The sequence below is a fragment of the Dryobates pubescens genome, chromosome 19 (assembly GCF_014839835.1).
Source record: "Dryobates pubescens isolate bDryPub1 chromosome 19, bDryPub1.pri, whole genome shotgun sequence".
NCBI classification, from domain to species: domain Eukaryota; kingdom Metazoa; phylum Chordata; class Aves; order Piciformes; family Picidae; genus Dryobates; species Dryobates pubescens.
In genome coordinates, this window is record NC_071630.1 from 1,285,035 (window position 1) to 1,303,513 (window position 18,479).

The 18,479-nt window shown below is 48.7% G+C and overlaps 1 protein-coding gene across 1 annotated transcript in view; it reads right to left on the bottom strand.

Moving 5' to 3' along the window:
• LOC104301215 (C-factor) overlaps positions 1–15,133 on the bottom strand; it is a 30,323-nt gene extending 15,190 nt beyond the window's left edge. The window contains exon 1 of the mRNA XM_054170250.1: positions 14,939–15,133. Within this exon, the coding sequence (XP_054026225.1) occupies positions 14,939–15,085 (147 nt within the window). The 5' untranslated portion in view covers positions 15,086–15,133. The remainder of the gene's footprint in view (positions 1–14,938) is intronic.
• Positions 15,134–18,479: the final 3,346 nt, after the last annotated feature.

Here is an 18,479-nt window from a genome sequence, read left to right on the forward strand (position 1 = left end):
GAAAGTAGTTAAATGAAATTAAATTTCTATTGGCTGTAAAAAGCAAAATATAGTTCTGAACAATCCTACTGGAGAGGTATCTACCATCAGAATTACTCTGGTAAACAATCTTTCTCTTTCAACTTCTTTGCTCTGGGACATACTAACTTACTTCTGCTTGAACTTGTCTGCATTGTTTTGGCTATGTTCTAACAAATTCTCTGTTCTTTCACTTTGTCCCTTTGTGTTCAGGGGCTAAGGAGGGGGGCAGGGAGACGGAAGCTATTAGCAGCTTCCCTGGTTTTTGGCCAGGGGGTTCTTGTGCTTTTTATAAATTGTAAATACCTGTAAATATTTATAAATACTGTCTATTTTGTACATATTCATTGCATTTCATTGTAGATTGTAGTTTTGCCTGTAAAAACAGCTTCATTTGCTTCCAACTGGGATGGTATGGCAAATTTTAATGTTGGGGGCAATTTTCACCACATGTACAAACTATGCCACAAATTATTTACAATTAATATTCACAAGTAAAGATATTCTGTTGGAAGATCCATCTCTATAGAATGTATACACATAACCAATTTAAACAATTTAGAAGAATTAGAAAATTTGGAAAATTTGAAAACAGAACTTTGTTTGAAAACAGAGGATCAGCTGGTGTCTGGCAAGTCCACAAGATAGAGTGGCTTGGCACAAACCTTAACATAAACTTCATAAGAAAATACTTGTTTTACTCACAAATGAAGAGGTTTTGTGCAATCTTTCATAGGTACTGGTTTTACAATCCAGAAATTATGACATGGGTGTGCCTAATAAGGAAAGCCAAAATGGCACCAACCATGTGTGTGTGTGCCATGTGGCTGCCACTTTTGCCAGAGTGAAAGTTCCTCGTGCCTTCTGGGGGAATCTTTTGAAGGTTTTTGCAGTTTAGTCCATGAGGCGTGTTGCCTGACAAAGGGTTTCCCACTTGGGTAAAAAGCCTTGCCACCAAGGGTTTGCAGAGATGGTGAAACGGCTCCTCAGTGCAGCAGGGTGGGGCAGAGAGTGACTCTCTCTGCAGCTCATGGTATTCGGACGGGATGGCTGGCAGCTGCACTAAGTGGTGTCCCAGCTTGTGGGACTGCAGCAGTCTGGGATGGACAGTGCACAAAGAGCTAACATGCTTCCCTTGCTCAGTAATGGGTCATGCAACAGTTAGGTCCTTTCATGCAATGCAGGATATGGTCCACAGAGCCTGCACCCAGTAGGGTGTTGCCTGTAGCCAGTCAACAGCTAGCAGCAGCTCATCTGGCTTCTGCCAATGGTACAATAGTGTGCTTAGGCAAGTGGCTGCCATCCGAAGCAAAGCACTCCAGAATGCAGGTTCGATCCCGGGCAAAGCAGACTTTTCGGCAACGTGTTGTGTGGAATAAACACAAGTATGAGCATGGGCATGGGCACTTGTTTACCAAATCAAGTGTAATTTAACATTTACCACAATGAATACTGGACCAATAAGGAAACTTTTTGCACAGAGTAATTAACCAGTGATGTGGCATTTTACCAAAAATAGTATAAGCATACACAGTAAACAAGGCAAGTACGAGTAAATTGCATGAACTTTGTTTACCACAAAAGTGGAAAACATGCCCAGGCAGGTTGTTTACCTGGACTCATTGACACCTGGTTTCTTTATTAATTTGGTGCCAAAATCTCCCTGTCATAGTTTTAGGCTATGCCTTCAAAATTTAGCTGCAGATTTCGAGCAGAAAATTAGAAAAATAGAAATAAAACACTGTTGGGTGTAAAAAGGAAAACAAAAGGTTAGTCTAAACAAATTCATTGGATAAATATCTAGGATAAGAGACACCATATCATAACAATTCTTCACATTTCATTTTCCTTCCCATTCCTCTCCTCTCCCCTCCTCTCCCCTCCTCTCCCCTCCTCTCCCCTCCTCTCCCCTCCTCTCCTCTCCTCTCCTCTCCTCTCCTCTCCTCTCCTCTCCTCTCCTCTCCTCTCCTCTCCTCTCCTCTCCTCGGGGAGAAGATAACGTGCTTCTGGCTGACCTTGGGATAAGTCTAACCTACTGCTTTCTCTCAACTCCTTTCTCTCTCCTTTCCTTTTCTTTTGGAACAGGGGAATTTTGGGGGGTGTGACCGTTTGACACTGTGCCTTTAAGGACAAACAGTGCTGAGACACTGGCTAAATGTTTTCGGTACTAGAACCAAAACATTCTGATATTGTAAACGAATTTCATTGGTGGATAGACAAAATGCAGCTTTAGATTGTGGAGAAGTTGGAATTATTTTTTTCCTCAGTTCAGTTTCGTTTGGGAGTTGGGGGAGTGTGGGTGATCAGCCTGTTCTCCCTGCCTGCTCTCTCTGCGAACTGCTGGAGTTGGCCTTCAGATAAGCAAAAACTAATCCTGCATGGGCTTTTGAAGCTTACTAACAACTCTTTTCCTTAGTAACTTGCCTTTCTTTCTCTCTAACCCCTTTTTGGGGAAAAAGGGAGGTAGGGGGGGAGAGAGGGGGTTCCAAGGAGGGGATCCCTCCCTCGGGGAGGGATTTTTGTTGTGTTATTTCTCTTTGCTGTATATTTCTGTGTATATATTGTAAATACCTGTATATATTGTGTTATATATAACCTGCTTTCCATATATGCTTGTAAATATATAGCTTGCTCTTTGACTGGGCTAGTTGTGGTTTCTTACTCTGTGGAGGAGGGAGAGCTAAGCCCTCTCTCAACCTACCACAGGGGGGCAGTGGAACAGGCTTCCCTGGTCTTCTTACTGGGGGGGGCTGGTTCGTGTTGTTTGCTAACAGTAGCCTTCTGGGCAATTCCCTCCAGTGGAGGAGTGCCTTTGAGGATTGCATTTAGCAGAGAGAAAGGGCCTTGCACTAAGATATCCTGCATAGTGCAAAGCTTCTCTGCCTCTGCTCAGGTTAGGGACAGGAGGACTGCATTGCCAGGACCTGGTGCCGAAGGGAATGCAAAAGATGATGCATTAGGTGGCGCTGTGGTGCTCCCTGATAAGTTTGTTCAGGCTAAAATTTCATTATTTTTATCACCAGAGTGCCAAAGCCTTACAGCATTCATTTCAACTTATGCAGGAACAGGCACAGCAAATAGTGCAATCATGCTTAGACTGTCAACACACCTTGCCAAAACCATTGATAGGTATCAATCCCCAAGGCTTAAAAGCCTTAGAGGTACGCCAAACAAATGTTACACGCATCCCTGAATTTGGGAAATTGAAGTATGTTCATGTATCCATTGACACATAGTCCACATGCATTTTTGCATTTGTTCACAGGATGTCAGGAGTTGGAAGGGACCCAAAGAGATTATTGGGTTCATGCAGGTGAAAAATCCAAAGATACGTGCCATCATTTTGTGGTTGCTTTTGCTGCCTTAGGGGTGCCACACACAGTTAAAACTGTAATGGCCCTGGCTATGTAGCAAACAAGACACTTTCATTTTTTTCTACTGGAATCCCACACTCTCTAACAGGCCAGGCAATCATAGAGTGAGCTCATGGTACCCTCAAGTCCATGTTACAAAAACAAGTATGACACCACAAGAAAGAATTGCTAAAGCAGGTTATGTTCTTAATTTGTTGAATCAGTGGACAGAAGAAGGACCACCTATATATAGGCACTTTGGGGAGGAAATCGTCAAAAAAACCAAAAAGCACAAGTAGAGATAAAAGATCTGAATTCAGGTCAGTGGAAAGGACCTCATCCTTTAATAATGTGGGGTAAAGGATATGCTTGCGTCTCAACAGGTTCTGGGCCATGATGGGTCCTGGTGTGATGGGTTTGACCAGTGCTTTCATCATCTTCAAGATGCTGACTGCAGCATCAGCCATACAGATCCCGAAGCAGTCACAGTGTGGTGAAGGCACATTGTGCCGAGACATTGAATCTTGCCCCAGCATGTGGGCAAGCTCCCCCTCCCTCAGGAGGAAGACAAAAGCCAGGCTAGCACGCTGCTGGTGCATGCTGTGCTCGTGCATTCTCCAAATATGGAAGAATTCTAGCTTCATGCTTTCCCATAGGCTGAAGCCAGTTGTTTATGAGAATGCCCATTGGTCAAACCCAGCCTCGAGATCTTCTATAAGTATTACCCCAGTGAGTAAACAAGTGCTTTTCTGCCTTCCTGCCTTCCTCCTCCATTTCTGTCTCTGTGCTAGCTCGAGAGTTAAGTCCAAGCCACTGCCTCTGCAACTGAGTTTATTGTTTAGCTTCTGTTACATACATGCACGCACATCAAGGCATCTGCATGTGAGAAGCGACTGGAGGAATTATTTCCATAGAGGAAGGATACCACGCTAAGCTGAGAAGCTAGCGTCACAGCCAGTCACACGACCGGGAGAGGAACCCCCCCGTCGCTACTGCGTGGACTGGATCAACCCCCGAGGGTAAGATCTGCCTAATTATCGGGGAGAAGGGACTTGACCGTGCCAGGTCCCCGCGTAATTGCTTAACCCCACTACAGTGGAGAGAAGAGCGCCACGTGCCGCTCCGAGCCCTGTTAACTCCAGGGATTACTCAGCAGCATTCGTGCTTACACTGCACTGAACTCCCCCCGGACCGCTCCGGGTATCCTGCTGTTGCTTTGAGCCCAGCAAACGAGAAGCTGCTGCCTGAGAGAACTTGCCGAGCCGGGTCCGCCCCGCCGATATTCCTCGTTCCCGGGGCCGCCCCTGCAGATCCGCGTACCGCCACGTCCCCCAGGCAAGTCTGCCGGCGATCGCCGTCCCGCCGTGTGGTGCGGATCAACTCTGAGGACCAGCTCGTCTCCGGACCAGCCCTACCAGCCCGTCCTCTCGTGCACGCCAGCTCTGCGAGACCCCAGTCTCGAACCGGCGGCACACAGGACAAAGCTCCGTCTGAGCTCGACCAGAAGTTGCACACGTCCCGTCGAGTTGCCATCTAGTGGCCAAGCGGCGGAACTGCACCCTTCTTGCATATAAATATAGAAATAGCTTGTAATTAGCTCAAATAAGTTCTAATCATAATACTAAGCCAGTTATGGGATATATTTCACGAACGTGCACTAGAACATGTATATAAGTTGGTGATTCATCGGTTATTGACAATTTTATAGTTATAATAAAAAATTAATTTTCATAAATCATAAGTCATAAGTAATAAAGCAATAACCTCCCTCTTCACCACACACAGCAAAATGTGTGGGTCATGCTTGCTACTACCACAGGACAAGATATGCTGTGCCTCTCAGTATCAACACCTACTGATCCTTTTAGTACCCATCTGGTGGGCATCCCATTGAGTGGATGGAAGGACATCACAGAGAAAATTGAACCATTCAACTTAAAGAGATCATTTTATGTGTGTGTTTTAATACATTTTAACAAAACTTATGGGGGACTTAAAAATGTTGGTGGCCTTAGTTGGGAGGGATTTGAAAAAACAAACTTAACATTAGAATATATGGCCAAGATTTGGAACAATCAGACTCAGTACCTTCTCTTAGCTGAAATAGAACCTCGAGAGATTAGTCTGTTACAATAAGTAAAAATGGATAATTGTTTTATGTTTAATTTTATATTGGACAGAACTTTGTATGTTCAGGATGTCACTCTGGCAGGGAGGGAATATAGAAACCATGGTGCATGGTGTAATCAAACTCAAAAGCACACCAGCAAAGGGGTTTACTAAACCTCACCATCTGCCTGCAGGTCTTTTCCTTACCTGTGGGGATAGGGCTTGGCTAGCCTTACCCTCCATGGATCAGGGGAGGACACTGTAACCTTGGTTGTTTGACCATCCTGTGCCAAGAACAATATCCTCACGTTGGCACCCTTGGATTGGAAGATGCTGCAGAAGCCACCTCCTTGACATGCTGGCAAGAGATCTCATTGGCAAGAGATTTCATCTAATATATGTGGTTGGGATTGATAACAAAGAGTACAGTTACAGACACTGAGCAATAGTTACCTTGAGTTAGGTCTTCAATTAGGGCTTCGGTTAGGGATTCAGCTAGGGCTTCAGTGTAGGGGTGCTGTGAGGGATATGCTCAGGACTTCTGTTAGCTGTTTCGTCTCTTAAGGGCTTCTGGGACTTCTGCTTTATGTGGGACTCTAAGACTCTGTAATTCTGGGGGTTCTACACTGCAGCAATAAAGGACTTCTGGGAGAACTTCTGAGATTCTCTGCTCTCTACATTTCTGGAATCTCATTGCTATAGGGCAACAGGGTTTATGCCTTCTCCCACCCTGAACTGGGCGAAGAGCAACAGCTGGAGTCCAAATGTGGATGGAAAACTGGAAGATTTTAAGAGGTGACATCTGGTGCCTCAACATGGCTTGGTGGATTTGAAGACAAATTGTCTGGTGATGAATCTGTGGATTAGAATGAGTGGGGAGCATAGCATGCATGTGTCATTTATCACCTCAGGTAGGCAAGAAGATGAGCAGCCCCAGCAAATATTTTTCAATTAGTATGGGGGCAAAAAATATTAAATTAGAGGGGGCAAAAAAACTTAATTTTCAGCAACTGATAATGCTCGATGGACAACGCGGGGAAGAGACTGTAGTTAATTACGAGATCACATACCTGAAGAAATTATTCTTACTTAGAAAATTATTTACGCTGCTGTTCTTAAGCCTACTATATTTTTCACATCTCTTCTAAAAACAGCATAGGAATTTCTTAGGAAAAAACACTGTTAATACAACTGCTGCGAGCTTCTTTATGTTTTCAGGCAAGATTTCTCTCTGTGGTGAAGATTTATAATTTTTATGACTGGCTGCCAAGAACTTTAGAACCCAGTTATCTTTCATTCCCCCCACCTTTGGCTTTCCTTTGCACAGATATTGGTTAAAGGAATACTGTCCTGGTTTTTTTTATCACCAAGAAGTTAGTGAAAACAGAGCTTTGTAACCAAAAGCAGTATTCATGCAGTCGGGACCTTAGTTCTAATGCTTGAAAACCTTCACATCTCTGAAGACAACAGACTGTAAACAGTGGATGTAGGTTGCTGTGTCCAGTATCAACTGTCCACAGCCTGCCTCCCTCCTTCCCCCGCCTCTCTCCCGCTTCCCTCCCCACCTTGTTTGCAGCTTTTTTGCAGTTTGCAGGAGCTGTTTTGGCTGACCATGTTTTGTTTACTAGCTACAAAAGATATTTTAACATTTTGTAGGTGCAGACCTGGTACAGATAATGACTTTGGAGTTGGTTTTTAATTATAAGGGATCGTGGAGATTTGATTTTTCAATGTCCATAGTAATTGAGTTTTAACAGTAGGAATAATAAATAATGAGTGATTATGATAAGTAGTGCCAGGTTACACCCATCCTTGATGGGGGCTGAAAAGAATCCAGCCCCAGGTGGAAAAAAGAAACCTGATCCAGGTGGGCAGAAAGAAAGACTTGGTTTTCCCCCTCCCAGGAAGAGGGGTCACCCTGAGTCAAAGGTGGTCTATCCCACTCCCCCTTCCTGTCTGGCAAGCCTATTTAAAGGTGGACATCTTTTGGTTCTTGCTCTTTCCCTGCATCACCTGCTCAAGAGAGGCCATCTGCTGCTCCTGTCCTCCTGCATCAATCACATGTCAGGGCCTACTTCCATGCTGCATCCATATTTCTAAAGGACTGCATCCATACTTTCTGAAGGACTGACTCCATTTGCAACAAGGGAACCCAATGCCAGCAGGGCCTGGTTTTATTTATTTTTCTATTTACCCTTTACCTTATACCTTTGCAACCTTCCCTGTTACTGCTATATATATATACATATACACACACATATATATATAGTTTAAAAAAAAAATCACCTTTTTACTCCCAAACCAATTCCAGACCATTTTCTTTCATGATCTTACATCTCCTTTCTCCTGCCTAGTTTGCTTTGCCTCACCAAGAAAAGGGAGAGGGGGAGGGAATCTAAATTTGTTTCCTAATGGGACGATGGAGATTGGAATCAATACAGCTGATCAATATGATCTAGTATTGTTCCTTTATGGCTTCAGTGTTGTTCAATTATAATGCAAGCATAGTACAGAGCGGACAGTAGAGCTGACAGGCTAGTACGAAGTGCATAGAAGAAGTGTGTAGTAAGAAAACCTTTACAACTTATATAAACTCAGAGGGCATTACTGGCATAGCTTCATTGGTTCCTCACGAATGACCACACACTGTATTACTATTGATTATTGGTTAAACTAGTAATAACAAGCGCGGTTGTTGATGCACATGTGCATCCTGTTATTCCAAGATAACTCTCTGTGTTTATAGCTACCAGCGTCCTGCTTTAGTCACACGGTGCAGGCACAGCACTGTTCTGCTACACTGCTAGCCACTTCCGCACCCATGCGGGACACAGCCTACCACCATGTCACGCTCTAGGCTTACTCTGCCAGATTGCTCTCACTGCTTATTGCAATCTTTACCACAGTTTCCATTGCAGCTTTTGGTCTCTGCGTAAAGCTCAAACCAGCATGTAAGTATTATGGAATTATCATAAAGTATATTAAGTAATAGGTAATTACAATAATCTGTTATAAGTTGTAGTTAATAATAATAATTTATAATTGTGGAGTAATAGTAAAGAAATTATAGACTAATATAGTGTAAGCAATAATGGATAAGTAATAAAATAACATGATAAGTAGTAGTACATAAGTAATAGAATACTGTAGGTTAGAATTTTATAATGTAAGATGATTGTAATTAATAAGAATAGGTAATAAAAATAGACAATAGTGATAGTGATTGAAGTAATATTAATATAATTAAGGATTATAGCAATTGATAATAGTAAAATAGTAGTAATCATAGCTGAAAATGAAAAAAAAGTTTTGTGTTTGGAGAATTGTAATTAGAATAGATTTGGAGTATTTTTAAATAGAATAAATTGTTTGTAAGTCATAGGTCAATAGTTCTTTTCTGCATTGAAGGATTTAAGACTTTTTCTGTGTGCCATGGCATTTCAAAAGCATGCTACATACTATAGAATCTTTTTGTTTTCTTTTTCAGAGGTGGGAGTGTGGGAAAGGGTTTTTATCACCTAGAGGTGGGAAGGTTTTTCATCACCTAGAGGTTCTCAGTGATACCAGTAAGAAAAGTCAAGCCATGTCATGAGCTGGTCTACAACCCAGTACTGCAAACATCTCAGCAGACAGCGCAGGAATCAACGCATGGGCGAAACACCACAAGGAACACCACAGCTGAATGAAGGCTAACTGCCCTGAAAGTCAGCTGACCTACGACTCATCACAATGACTGCCATGCTGAACTGAGGCTGATGGCATTGATCTGAGGCTGATCTCACATGAACCACATCAGAGAACATCTGCATTTGGACTGAACACCACAATTGCTTAGTTATTGTGTGATTAGGGAACGTGTTCACATGGGTTTCTGTCTTATCTCACCAGAGTCAACACATAGTTAAGTAATAATCTGAAATGGTTAAATCTGAATAAATAGTTTAGTGGCTTAAATTTAAGAGGATGGCTTTTTATAGCTGTAAGGGTAGTAGGTGAGGAGAAGGTTCTTCACAGAGAGAGTTGTTAGCTGTTGGAATGTGCTGCCCAGGGAGGTGGTGGAGGTGTTAAAGGGGATTGGATGTGGCACTTGGTGCCATGGTCTAGTAGTCATGAGGTCTTGGGTGGCAGGTTGGACTTGATGATCTTTGAGGTCTTTTCCAACCTTATTGATTCTATGATTCTATAAGCCCCAGCACTGCCAGGGCACCATTAACCCATGGCCCTCAGCACCACATCTCCACTGCTCTGAAACTCCCCCAAGAACAGGAGACTCCACCTGGGCAGCCTGTTCCATTGCTTCCCAACCCTCAGGGGGAAGATATCGTTCCTCATGTCCAACCTAAACCTCAGCTGGAATAACCTGGGGCCATTTCCTCTCATCCCATCACTTGCTACTTGGGAGAAGAGACCAACCCCACCAGGCTCCAACCTCCTTCCAGGGAGCTGTAGAGAGCAACGAGGTCTCCCCTCAGCCTCCTCTTCTCCACACTAAACACCCCCAGCTGCCTCAGCTGCTCCTCACCAGCCCTGCTCTCCAGACCCTTCCCCAGCTTTGATGCCCTTCTCTGGACTGGCTCTTGCCCCTCAGTGTCCTTCTGGGAGTGAGGAGCCCAAAACTGAGCCCAGTACTGAAGCTGTGTCCTCACCAGTGACCAATACTGGGGAGACAATCCCTGCCCTGCTCCTGCTGGCCACACCGTTGCTGATCCAGGCCAAGACTTTGGTGGCCTTCTTGGCCACCTGTGCAGACCCTGGCTCATCTTCAGGTGCTCTCAACCAGCAGCCACAGGTCCTTTTTTGCTGGGAACTTTCCAGCCACTCTGCCCCCTGCCTGGAGCATTCATGGGGTTGCTGTGACACAAGTACAGGACCCAGCACCTGGCCTTGTTGAACCTCATACCACTAGACTCTGCCCATGGATCCAGCCTGGCCAGGTCCCTCTGCAGAGCCTCTCTACACTGCCACCCAATTCGGTGTCATCTCCATACTTCCCAATTGTGCCTCGATGCCCCTGCCCAGGCCAATGACAAAGATGGTAAAGAGAACTGGCCCAGGAGGGAGCCCCTGGGAAACACCACCAGTGTCCAATGGCCTTGGAGCTCTGCAGTCATGCACCTTGTCACCATGTCCTGGGCAGCCTGAAAGAGGCAGCACTATGCCAGCAGCACCAGGGACATGGATGTGGCAAAGCAAGCCAAGGGAAACTTGTCCTTTGATAAGGTTGGCTGGCACCCAGCCAGGATCTCTGTCCTGCAGTCCAAAGAGCTGGGAAGATGGTGCCAGGAGTCAAGTGAGTGCAAGCCCTGCGTGGGTGGGGTGGCCATGGCCATGCTATAAAGAAGCACCAGGGAGCTGAGCACACAGCAGCAGCTGGAGCAGCAGCAGCAGCAGCAGCATGGGAGAACTTCGCATCCACTCCGTGCTGGTGAGCGGCGCCAACCGGGGCATCGGCCTGGGGCTCGTCCAGCGCTTCCTGGGGATGCCAACCCCACCCAAGTGGGTCTTTGCGGGGTGCAGGGACCCCAAGGGGCAGCGAGCACAGGTGAGGCTGGGCAGGGATGCACTGGGCAGGGCTGGGGATGGCAGCTGGAGGACAGGGCAGCAGCTGCAGCAGGGAGGGGGCTTGCAAAGGGCAGGGGTTGAGGCTGGGCACTCACGGCACAGGGCAGCTGGGCTGGGCTGGCTGTGGGACCAACTGGGCAGTGGCTGTGTGGAGGGGACAGTGGCACACAGGAGGAGCCTCTGCACAGCCCCTGCTGCCTCTGTGTGCCCACACAGTTCCCTCTCTGCAGGAGCTACAGAAGTTGGCCTCCAAGCACCCCAACCTGGTCATTGTCCCTCTTGGTAGGTGCCGTACAGTGGGGGTCCCTTGCCCTGCTTCCCCTGGCCACTACCCAGCAGTGAGCCTTGCCTAGGGGCATGTGCCTGCAGACAGCAGGCACTGCCATCCCTCCTGCCCATAGCCAGCCCCAAGGGAACATCCCCAAGTGGACACAGAGGACCCCATGGCACCAGGGGGCTGTGGGCTCTGACCTGCCCTGTGTTGGCTCTGCAGATGTCTCCAACCCTGCCAGCGTCAAGGCAGCTGCAGCCACAGTTGAGAAGCACCTGGGGGGCTCAGGGCTGACCCTGCTCATCAACAATGCTGGGATTGCCAAGTTCCATAACCTTGAGGATGAGACCCTGGAGGTCATGAGCCAGGTTTACACCACCAACACCATTGGACCAATGCTGATGGGCCAGGTGAGAGCCTCACCCCTGCTGGTCTGTCCCAGTGGGGCACAAAATAGAGGTGGGAGAGGGTCCTGCTTGGAGAGGGTCCTGCCTCTGCTCAGTGGGAAGCTTTTGGAACTGCAGCATGGAGGTCAGGAGCCTGTGGGGCTCATTTGTGCCCCCACTTCCTCTTCTCTCCCCCAAGGCATTCCTGCCCTTGCTGAAGAAGGCTGCCCAGGGGAGCCCAGGCTCAGGACTGAGCTGCAGCAAGGCAGCCATCGTCAACGTGGCTAGCAATACTGGCTCCATTGCATCTTCCATTGCATGGGACATGGTACAATTAGTGTCCTACCGTTGCAGCAAGGTACCCCCAGGCCATGCTGAGTGCAGATTTGTTTCCACTGGACTCTCTCCAGCAGTTCCTTATCTCTTGAACTGGGAAGACCAGAAATGGACCCAGGATTTCAGATCTGATCAATGTCTATAAATATCTGAGGCCTGCGGGACAGAGACAGCCTCTGCTAAGTTGTGCCCTGAGATAGGACAAGGGGCAATGGATGGAAACTGCAGCTCAGGAGGTTCCACTTCAACATGAGGAAGACCTTCTTTACTGTAAGGGTCACAGAGCACTGGAACAGGCTGCCCAGAGAGGTTGTGGAGTCTCCTTCTCTGAAGACTTTTCAGCCCTGTCTGGATGTGTTCCTGTGCCACCTGTGCCAGATTCTATGGCCCTGCTCTAGCAGGGGGATTAGACTGGAAGATCTCCAGAGGTCCCTTCCAAACCCTAACATCCCATGATCTATGATGGGGACAGAGAAGGTCCTGTGCTGTGCAGGGAATGGTCAGCAGGACCAGGCCCCACCACTGTGGCTCTTTCTCTAATGAACGTCAGTGGCTCCATGGTCAGCTCTGAAGCCTGCTTCCCTGTGGCAATGGCAGTGAGGGCTCCGGAGGCGCCAGGGGAAGGGCAGGGCAAAGAGGCTGTGGCTTGCAGGCAGAGGTTTATTGAGGTATTGGCACAGGGAGCAGCAGCACAGGGCCCGCTGCCAGCAGGCTGGGCTGGCATCTCACCAGGGCACCACCTTCCCTTCCCAGTCCAGGAAGGTGCCAGTGTCCTTCTCAGAGAGGGAGGAGAGCACCTTCAGCATCCCTTGTACGCTGGTGTCCACGGTCACTGGGGGCTGTGGGGCAGAGAGGAACAGGCAGCTCGTGCCAAGGCCTGGCTCAGGGCTGCCCTGGGGCAGCTGTGGCCAGGGGAAGGAGCACCTTTGACTGAGGAGAAAGCACAAGGCCTGGGCAGAGGGCACAGCAGGAGCCCTGGGAATGGAGACACCAGAAACACAGGGACAGGCAGGGAGTTCGCAGGCAAGGGCCCAGGGCAGCATTACTGAGGGCCTGCCATGGTGAGGCTCATACCTGGTACCCGACTTCAAATCCCATGTCAGTTTGCACCCAGCCAGGGTGCAGAGCAACACAGAGGATGCCGTGCTCCCGGTACCCCAGGGACTGGCACTTGGTCAGCATGTTGAGAGCAGCCTGTGGGGACAAAAGAGAGGCTGCTGGGGGCAGTGGAAGGCTGGCTGCAGGGGGCATGTACAGATCCAGCAGCTGTGGCAGGGCAGGGAAGGTGGAGGCAGCTCCCTGGGGCATGTGATGCTGCTGTACTATCCCAAGCTGGACACCTTGGCTATGTGAGGATCCATCCTGGCTCTCCCTTTAGAGGTGGGGCATGAGAGCAGGCACAGGAATGTACCTTCAGAGGGACCAAGGAGATGAAGCCCTGTGCAGGAAGGGTGTCAGGGGTGTGAGGTGGTTTGGGGGGCAGGGCAGTACCTTACTGCAGCGGTAGGAGATGATATGTGAGTACTCCCAGGCGTACATCTCCTCAATGGAGCCAGCAATGCTGGACACGTTGACAATGGCTGCCTTGCTGCAGCTCAGTCCTGAGCCTGGGCTCCCCTGGGCAGCCTTCTTCAGCAGGGGCAGGAATGCCTGGCAGGAGAGAGGAGTTAGGGCCCTGCACAGGGTGGCACAAGGGGTCCAGCAGGCAAGAGTGGCACCAGCTGTGGAGCATCCTGGGTCCTCTTCTCACTGCTGCTGCCCAGCAGGCTCCATCTCCCGGAGCCAGTCTCTTCTCAGTGACAGGGTGAGGGGCAATGGACAGAAAGTCAATCAGTGGAGGTTCCACCTCAACATGAGAAGACACATTTCTACTGTGAGTGTGCTGGAGCCCTGGAGCAGGCTGCCCAGAGAGGCTGTGGAGTCTCCTTGTCTGGAGAGATTCCAAACCCACCTGGATGTGTTCCCATGTGACCTGCCCTGGGTCATCCTTCTTTGCAGGGGGGCTGGACTCAGTACAGATCCCTTCCAAGCCCTAACATTCTGTGATCCTATGATTCTGTGATTTCTGAGCTCCAACCTGTAACTCAACAACCTTCTTGTTGAGGGACAGTCCGTCAGCACTGGAGTGAAGGCAAAACCCTCTCCCACCAGCCCTTCATGCCTCCTGGCACAGGACACCTCATGGAGCCAGGGCGATGGGGAGTGTTGATCTCTGATGCAGCAGCTGAGGCTCTCACCTGTCCCATCAGCAAGGGCCCGATGGTGTTGGTGGTGTAAACCTGCCTCATGTTCTCCAGGGTCTCATCCTCAAGGTTATGGATCTTTAAAACAGCAGCGTTGTTGATGAGCAGGGTCAGCCCAGAGCCTCCCAGGTGCTTCTCAACTGTGGCTGCAGCTGCCCTGATGCTGGCAGGGTTGGAGACATCTGCAGAGCCAAGACAGGGACAGTCAGAGCCCACAGCCCCCTGGTGCCATGAGGTCCTCTGTGTCCCCTTGGGGATGTTCCCTTCAGGCTGGCCACAGGCAGGAGGGATGGCCCAGGAGCAGGAGGGCTCCCAGGCTGTATGCTGTGCCAAGGCACTGGCCAGGGTAACCAGGTCAAGGGACCCCACTGTATGGCACCTACCAAGAGGGACAATGACCAGGTTGGGGTGCTTGGAGGCCAACTTCAGTAGCTCCTGCAGAGAGGGAACTGTGTGGGCACACAGAGGCAGCAGGGGCTGTGCAGAGGCTCCTCCTGTGTGCCACTGTCCCCTCCACACAGCCACTGCCCAGTTGGTCCCACAGCCAGACCAGCCCAGCTGCACCCCCAGCCCTTTGCAAGACCCTCCCTGCTGCAGCCTCTGCCCTGTCCCCCAGCTGCCATCCCCAGCCCTGCCCATTGTGTCCCAGCCCAGCTTCACCTGTGCTCGCTGCCCCTTGGGGTCCCTGCACCCTGCAAAGACCCACTTGGGTGGGGTTGGCATCCCCAGGAGGTGCTGGATGAAGCCCAGGCCGATGCCCCGGTTGGCACCGCTCACCAGCACGGAGTGGATGCGAAGTTCTCCCATGCTGCTGCTGCTGCTGCTGCTGCCTCTGCCCCAGCTGCTGCTGTGTGCTCAGCTCCCTGATGCTGCTTTATAGCATGGCCATGGCCACCCCACCCACGCAGGGCTTGCGCTCACTTGACTCCTGGCACCACCTCCCCAGCTCTTTGGACTGCAGGACAGGGATCCTGTCCAGGTGCCTGCCCACCATACCAAAGGTTAATCCTCCCTTGGCTCTCTGCTACATCCACTGTTGCAGCCACTGTTCTGAGGGGAGCTGCTGGATGCATGCAGCATGCCTGATTCCTTAGATGACCAATTTCTTAGATTCTGTGTAGAGCAAACCAGTAACATTCCATGTGTGCCAAGAACACCATCCTTCCGTTGGCACCCTTGGATTGGCACATGCTGCAGAAGCCACCTCCTTGACATGCTGGTACCTCGCATTGGGAAAAGATTTCAGCTCATATGTGTGCTTGGGTTTTACTGGTTAAGGGACTGATAACAAAGAGTATGGAAACAGCCACTGCGAGCTGTAAGGTAGATTGGGGTGGGGGCTGCTAGGGACTTCTGCTTCTGTTAGTTAGCTGCTGCTGGCTAGGGCTTTGGTGTAGGGTTGCTGTGAGGGATATCCTCAGGACTTCTGTTAGCTGCTTCATCTGTTAAGGGCTTGTGGGACTTCTGCTGTAAGTGGCACTCTGAGACTCTGTAATGCTGGGGTATCTACAATGCAGCAATAAAGGACTTCTGGGAGGACTTCTGAGATTCTCTGCATTTCTGGAATCTCATTGCTATATGGCAACAGGGTTTGTGCCTTCATTCATCACCCAATGGCCCCTGAACCGGGGGAGAAAAATCAACAATCCATGCCCCAGGTGCTGCTGGCACAGTGCTGCCTCCTCCAGGTGGCCCAGGACATGTTGACAAGGTGCATGGATGCAAAGCTCCAAAAAAGATAGCTGGGTACCAGTGGTGTTCCCCAGAGCTCCCTGCTGGGCCAGTTTCAATCCATTGCTTATTGTCCTGTCACTAAAAGGATGAGAGGAAAGGGCCTTAGGTTGTACCATGGGAGGTTTAGGTTGGACATGAGGAAAAATTCCTCCTCCCTGAAGGTTGTCAAGACCTGGAACAAGCTGTGGTGGGTTGAAAGGAAAGGCTCCGCTTTTCCACTGAGATAGAAACCGCGGCTAGGCCAGTCGGAGAAAGGAGACTATATTTTACAAGGAAACAGATTATATGCAACACAACAAATACAGGTATTTTACAATATATATAGGAATATACAGCGAATGAACTCAACCAGAAACCAGACCCCCCACAGAGGGGGCTTCCCCCTGCTCTCCCTTCACCCCCTACCTCCCTTCTCCCCCCAAAGAGGTGGAAAAGAGACAAGGACGGTTAGCAGGGGAGAAAAAAAAAAAAACAGAAAAAACCCCAGAGGCCTAGTATAGAAGTTAGTTCTTATCTCTTGGCAAGAAGCCCAGAAGCAGTCCAGCTGAAAGGGACAGCGAAGGAAGAGGAACTGAGAGAAAGTCCCAGCTGCCCGATAATTTAAAGTTGCATTTCGTCCATCCACCAATGAAATTCGTTTAGAATATGAAAATATTTTATAAACATTTAGCTAGAGAGCCCCTTCCTTAAAGGCACAGCCTCAAACGGTCACAGTCCACCCCTTCTAAACAATTTCATTGGTCGTTCGTACTGTCCATCCAATCGGAAACAATATTTACAGTTCGTGAGTAAAGTTCATAGTCCATTCCGGCTATACTCAGATGTAGATGATTCAGAAGTCCAAAAAAGTCAGGAAATAAGAAAATGGAAATCAGTTTGTCTCTCTGCAGACGAAACGAAGAAAAGGGAAACAGGAACACAGGGACTCTCAGTTGACTCAGGGTTCTCAGGGTTCGTGCACCGTAGATTCCTCAGGGATTCTTCCTTTGGACACGATGTAGCTGTACAACAGTCTGAAATTAAACTCTTTCAGCTAAAGTTCAATTTCTTTGTGGAATACACTGAATTTCACCATTCTCTTGCATTACCCAATAAGTGTGACCCGGACCTTCTGCTGAAACCACCCCTCGGACAGGTTTAGCCTCTCCTGAGGGTGAAAATACCCAAACAGTTTTCCCTAACAGATTCTTTTCTCTAAAAACAGGAACTCTATCACCTTCTACTTTCTGTAGCTTATCTGAATGTGCTGGTCCAGCTCGGTTCACTGAACCTCTACTATTCACCAGCCAGGTTGCTTGTGCCAAATGTTTCTCCCAGTTTTTCAAAGATCCACCTCCCATGGCTTTGAGAGTGGTCTTCAACAAACCATTGTAGCGTTCAATCTTCCCTGCAGCTGGTGCATAGTAGGGAATATGGAAAATCCACTCAATACCGTGCTCTTTTGCCCAGCTCTTTACAAGGTTGTTCTTGAAATGAGTTCCGTTGTCTGACTCAGTCCTCTCTGGAGTTCCGTGTCTCCACAGGATCTGTCTCTCCAGACCCAGAATGGTGTTGCATGCAGTTGCATGTGGAACTGCATAAGTTTCCAGCCATCCAGTGTTTGCCTCTACCATAGCAAGCATGTATTGCTTACCAGAACGAGAACGTGGTAGAGTGATGTAGTCAATCTGCCAAGCTTCACCATACCTGTACTTGGACCATCTGTCACCATACCACAAGGGCTTAATTCGCTTTGCCTGCTTAATAGCAGCACAAATGTCACAGTCATGGATGACTTGTGTGATAGCATCCATGGAAATGTCTATGGATCTGTCACGAGCCCACTGGTATGTTGCATCTCTGCCTTGATGTCCTGATGAATCATGAGCCCACCAAGCTAAGAATATCTCACCTCGGTGCTTCCAGTCGAGATCAAGTTCAGAGTCCTTGTCTACTTGAGAAACTCTTGCAGCTAAATCTGCCTGGTGGTTGTGCTGCTGTTCCTCAGTAGATTTGCTCTTAGGAATGTGAGTATCGATGTGTCTCACCTTCACTGGAATTCTCTCGATTCGATCAGCAATGTCTTGCCACAGTTCAGCTGCCCAGATGGGTTTTCCTTTCTTCTGCCAGCCATTCTTTTTCCAGTTCTTTAGCCAACCCCATAGAGCATTGGCTACCATCCATGAGTCGGTGTAGAGATAAAGCTTTGGCCATCTCTCACGTTCAGCTACGTCGAGAGCTAGCTGGACAGCTTTTACCTCTGCAAACTGACTGGGTTCTCCTTCTCCATCCTTCGCCTCTGCAACTCGGCGTGTCGGACTCCACACTGCAGACTTCCACCTTCGCTTGTTCCCGACGAGACGACAGGAACCGTCTGTGAACAAAGCATATTGCTTCTCGTCATCTGAAAGGTCATTGTAAGGAGGAGCTTCCTCAGCACGAGTTACTCTCTCCTCTGGAGGTTTAGCACAGTTGTTATCTTCAGGCC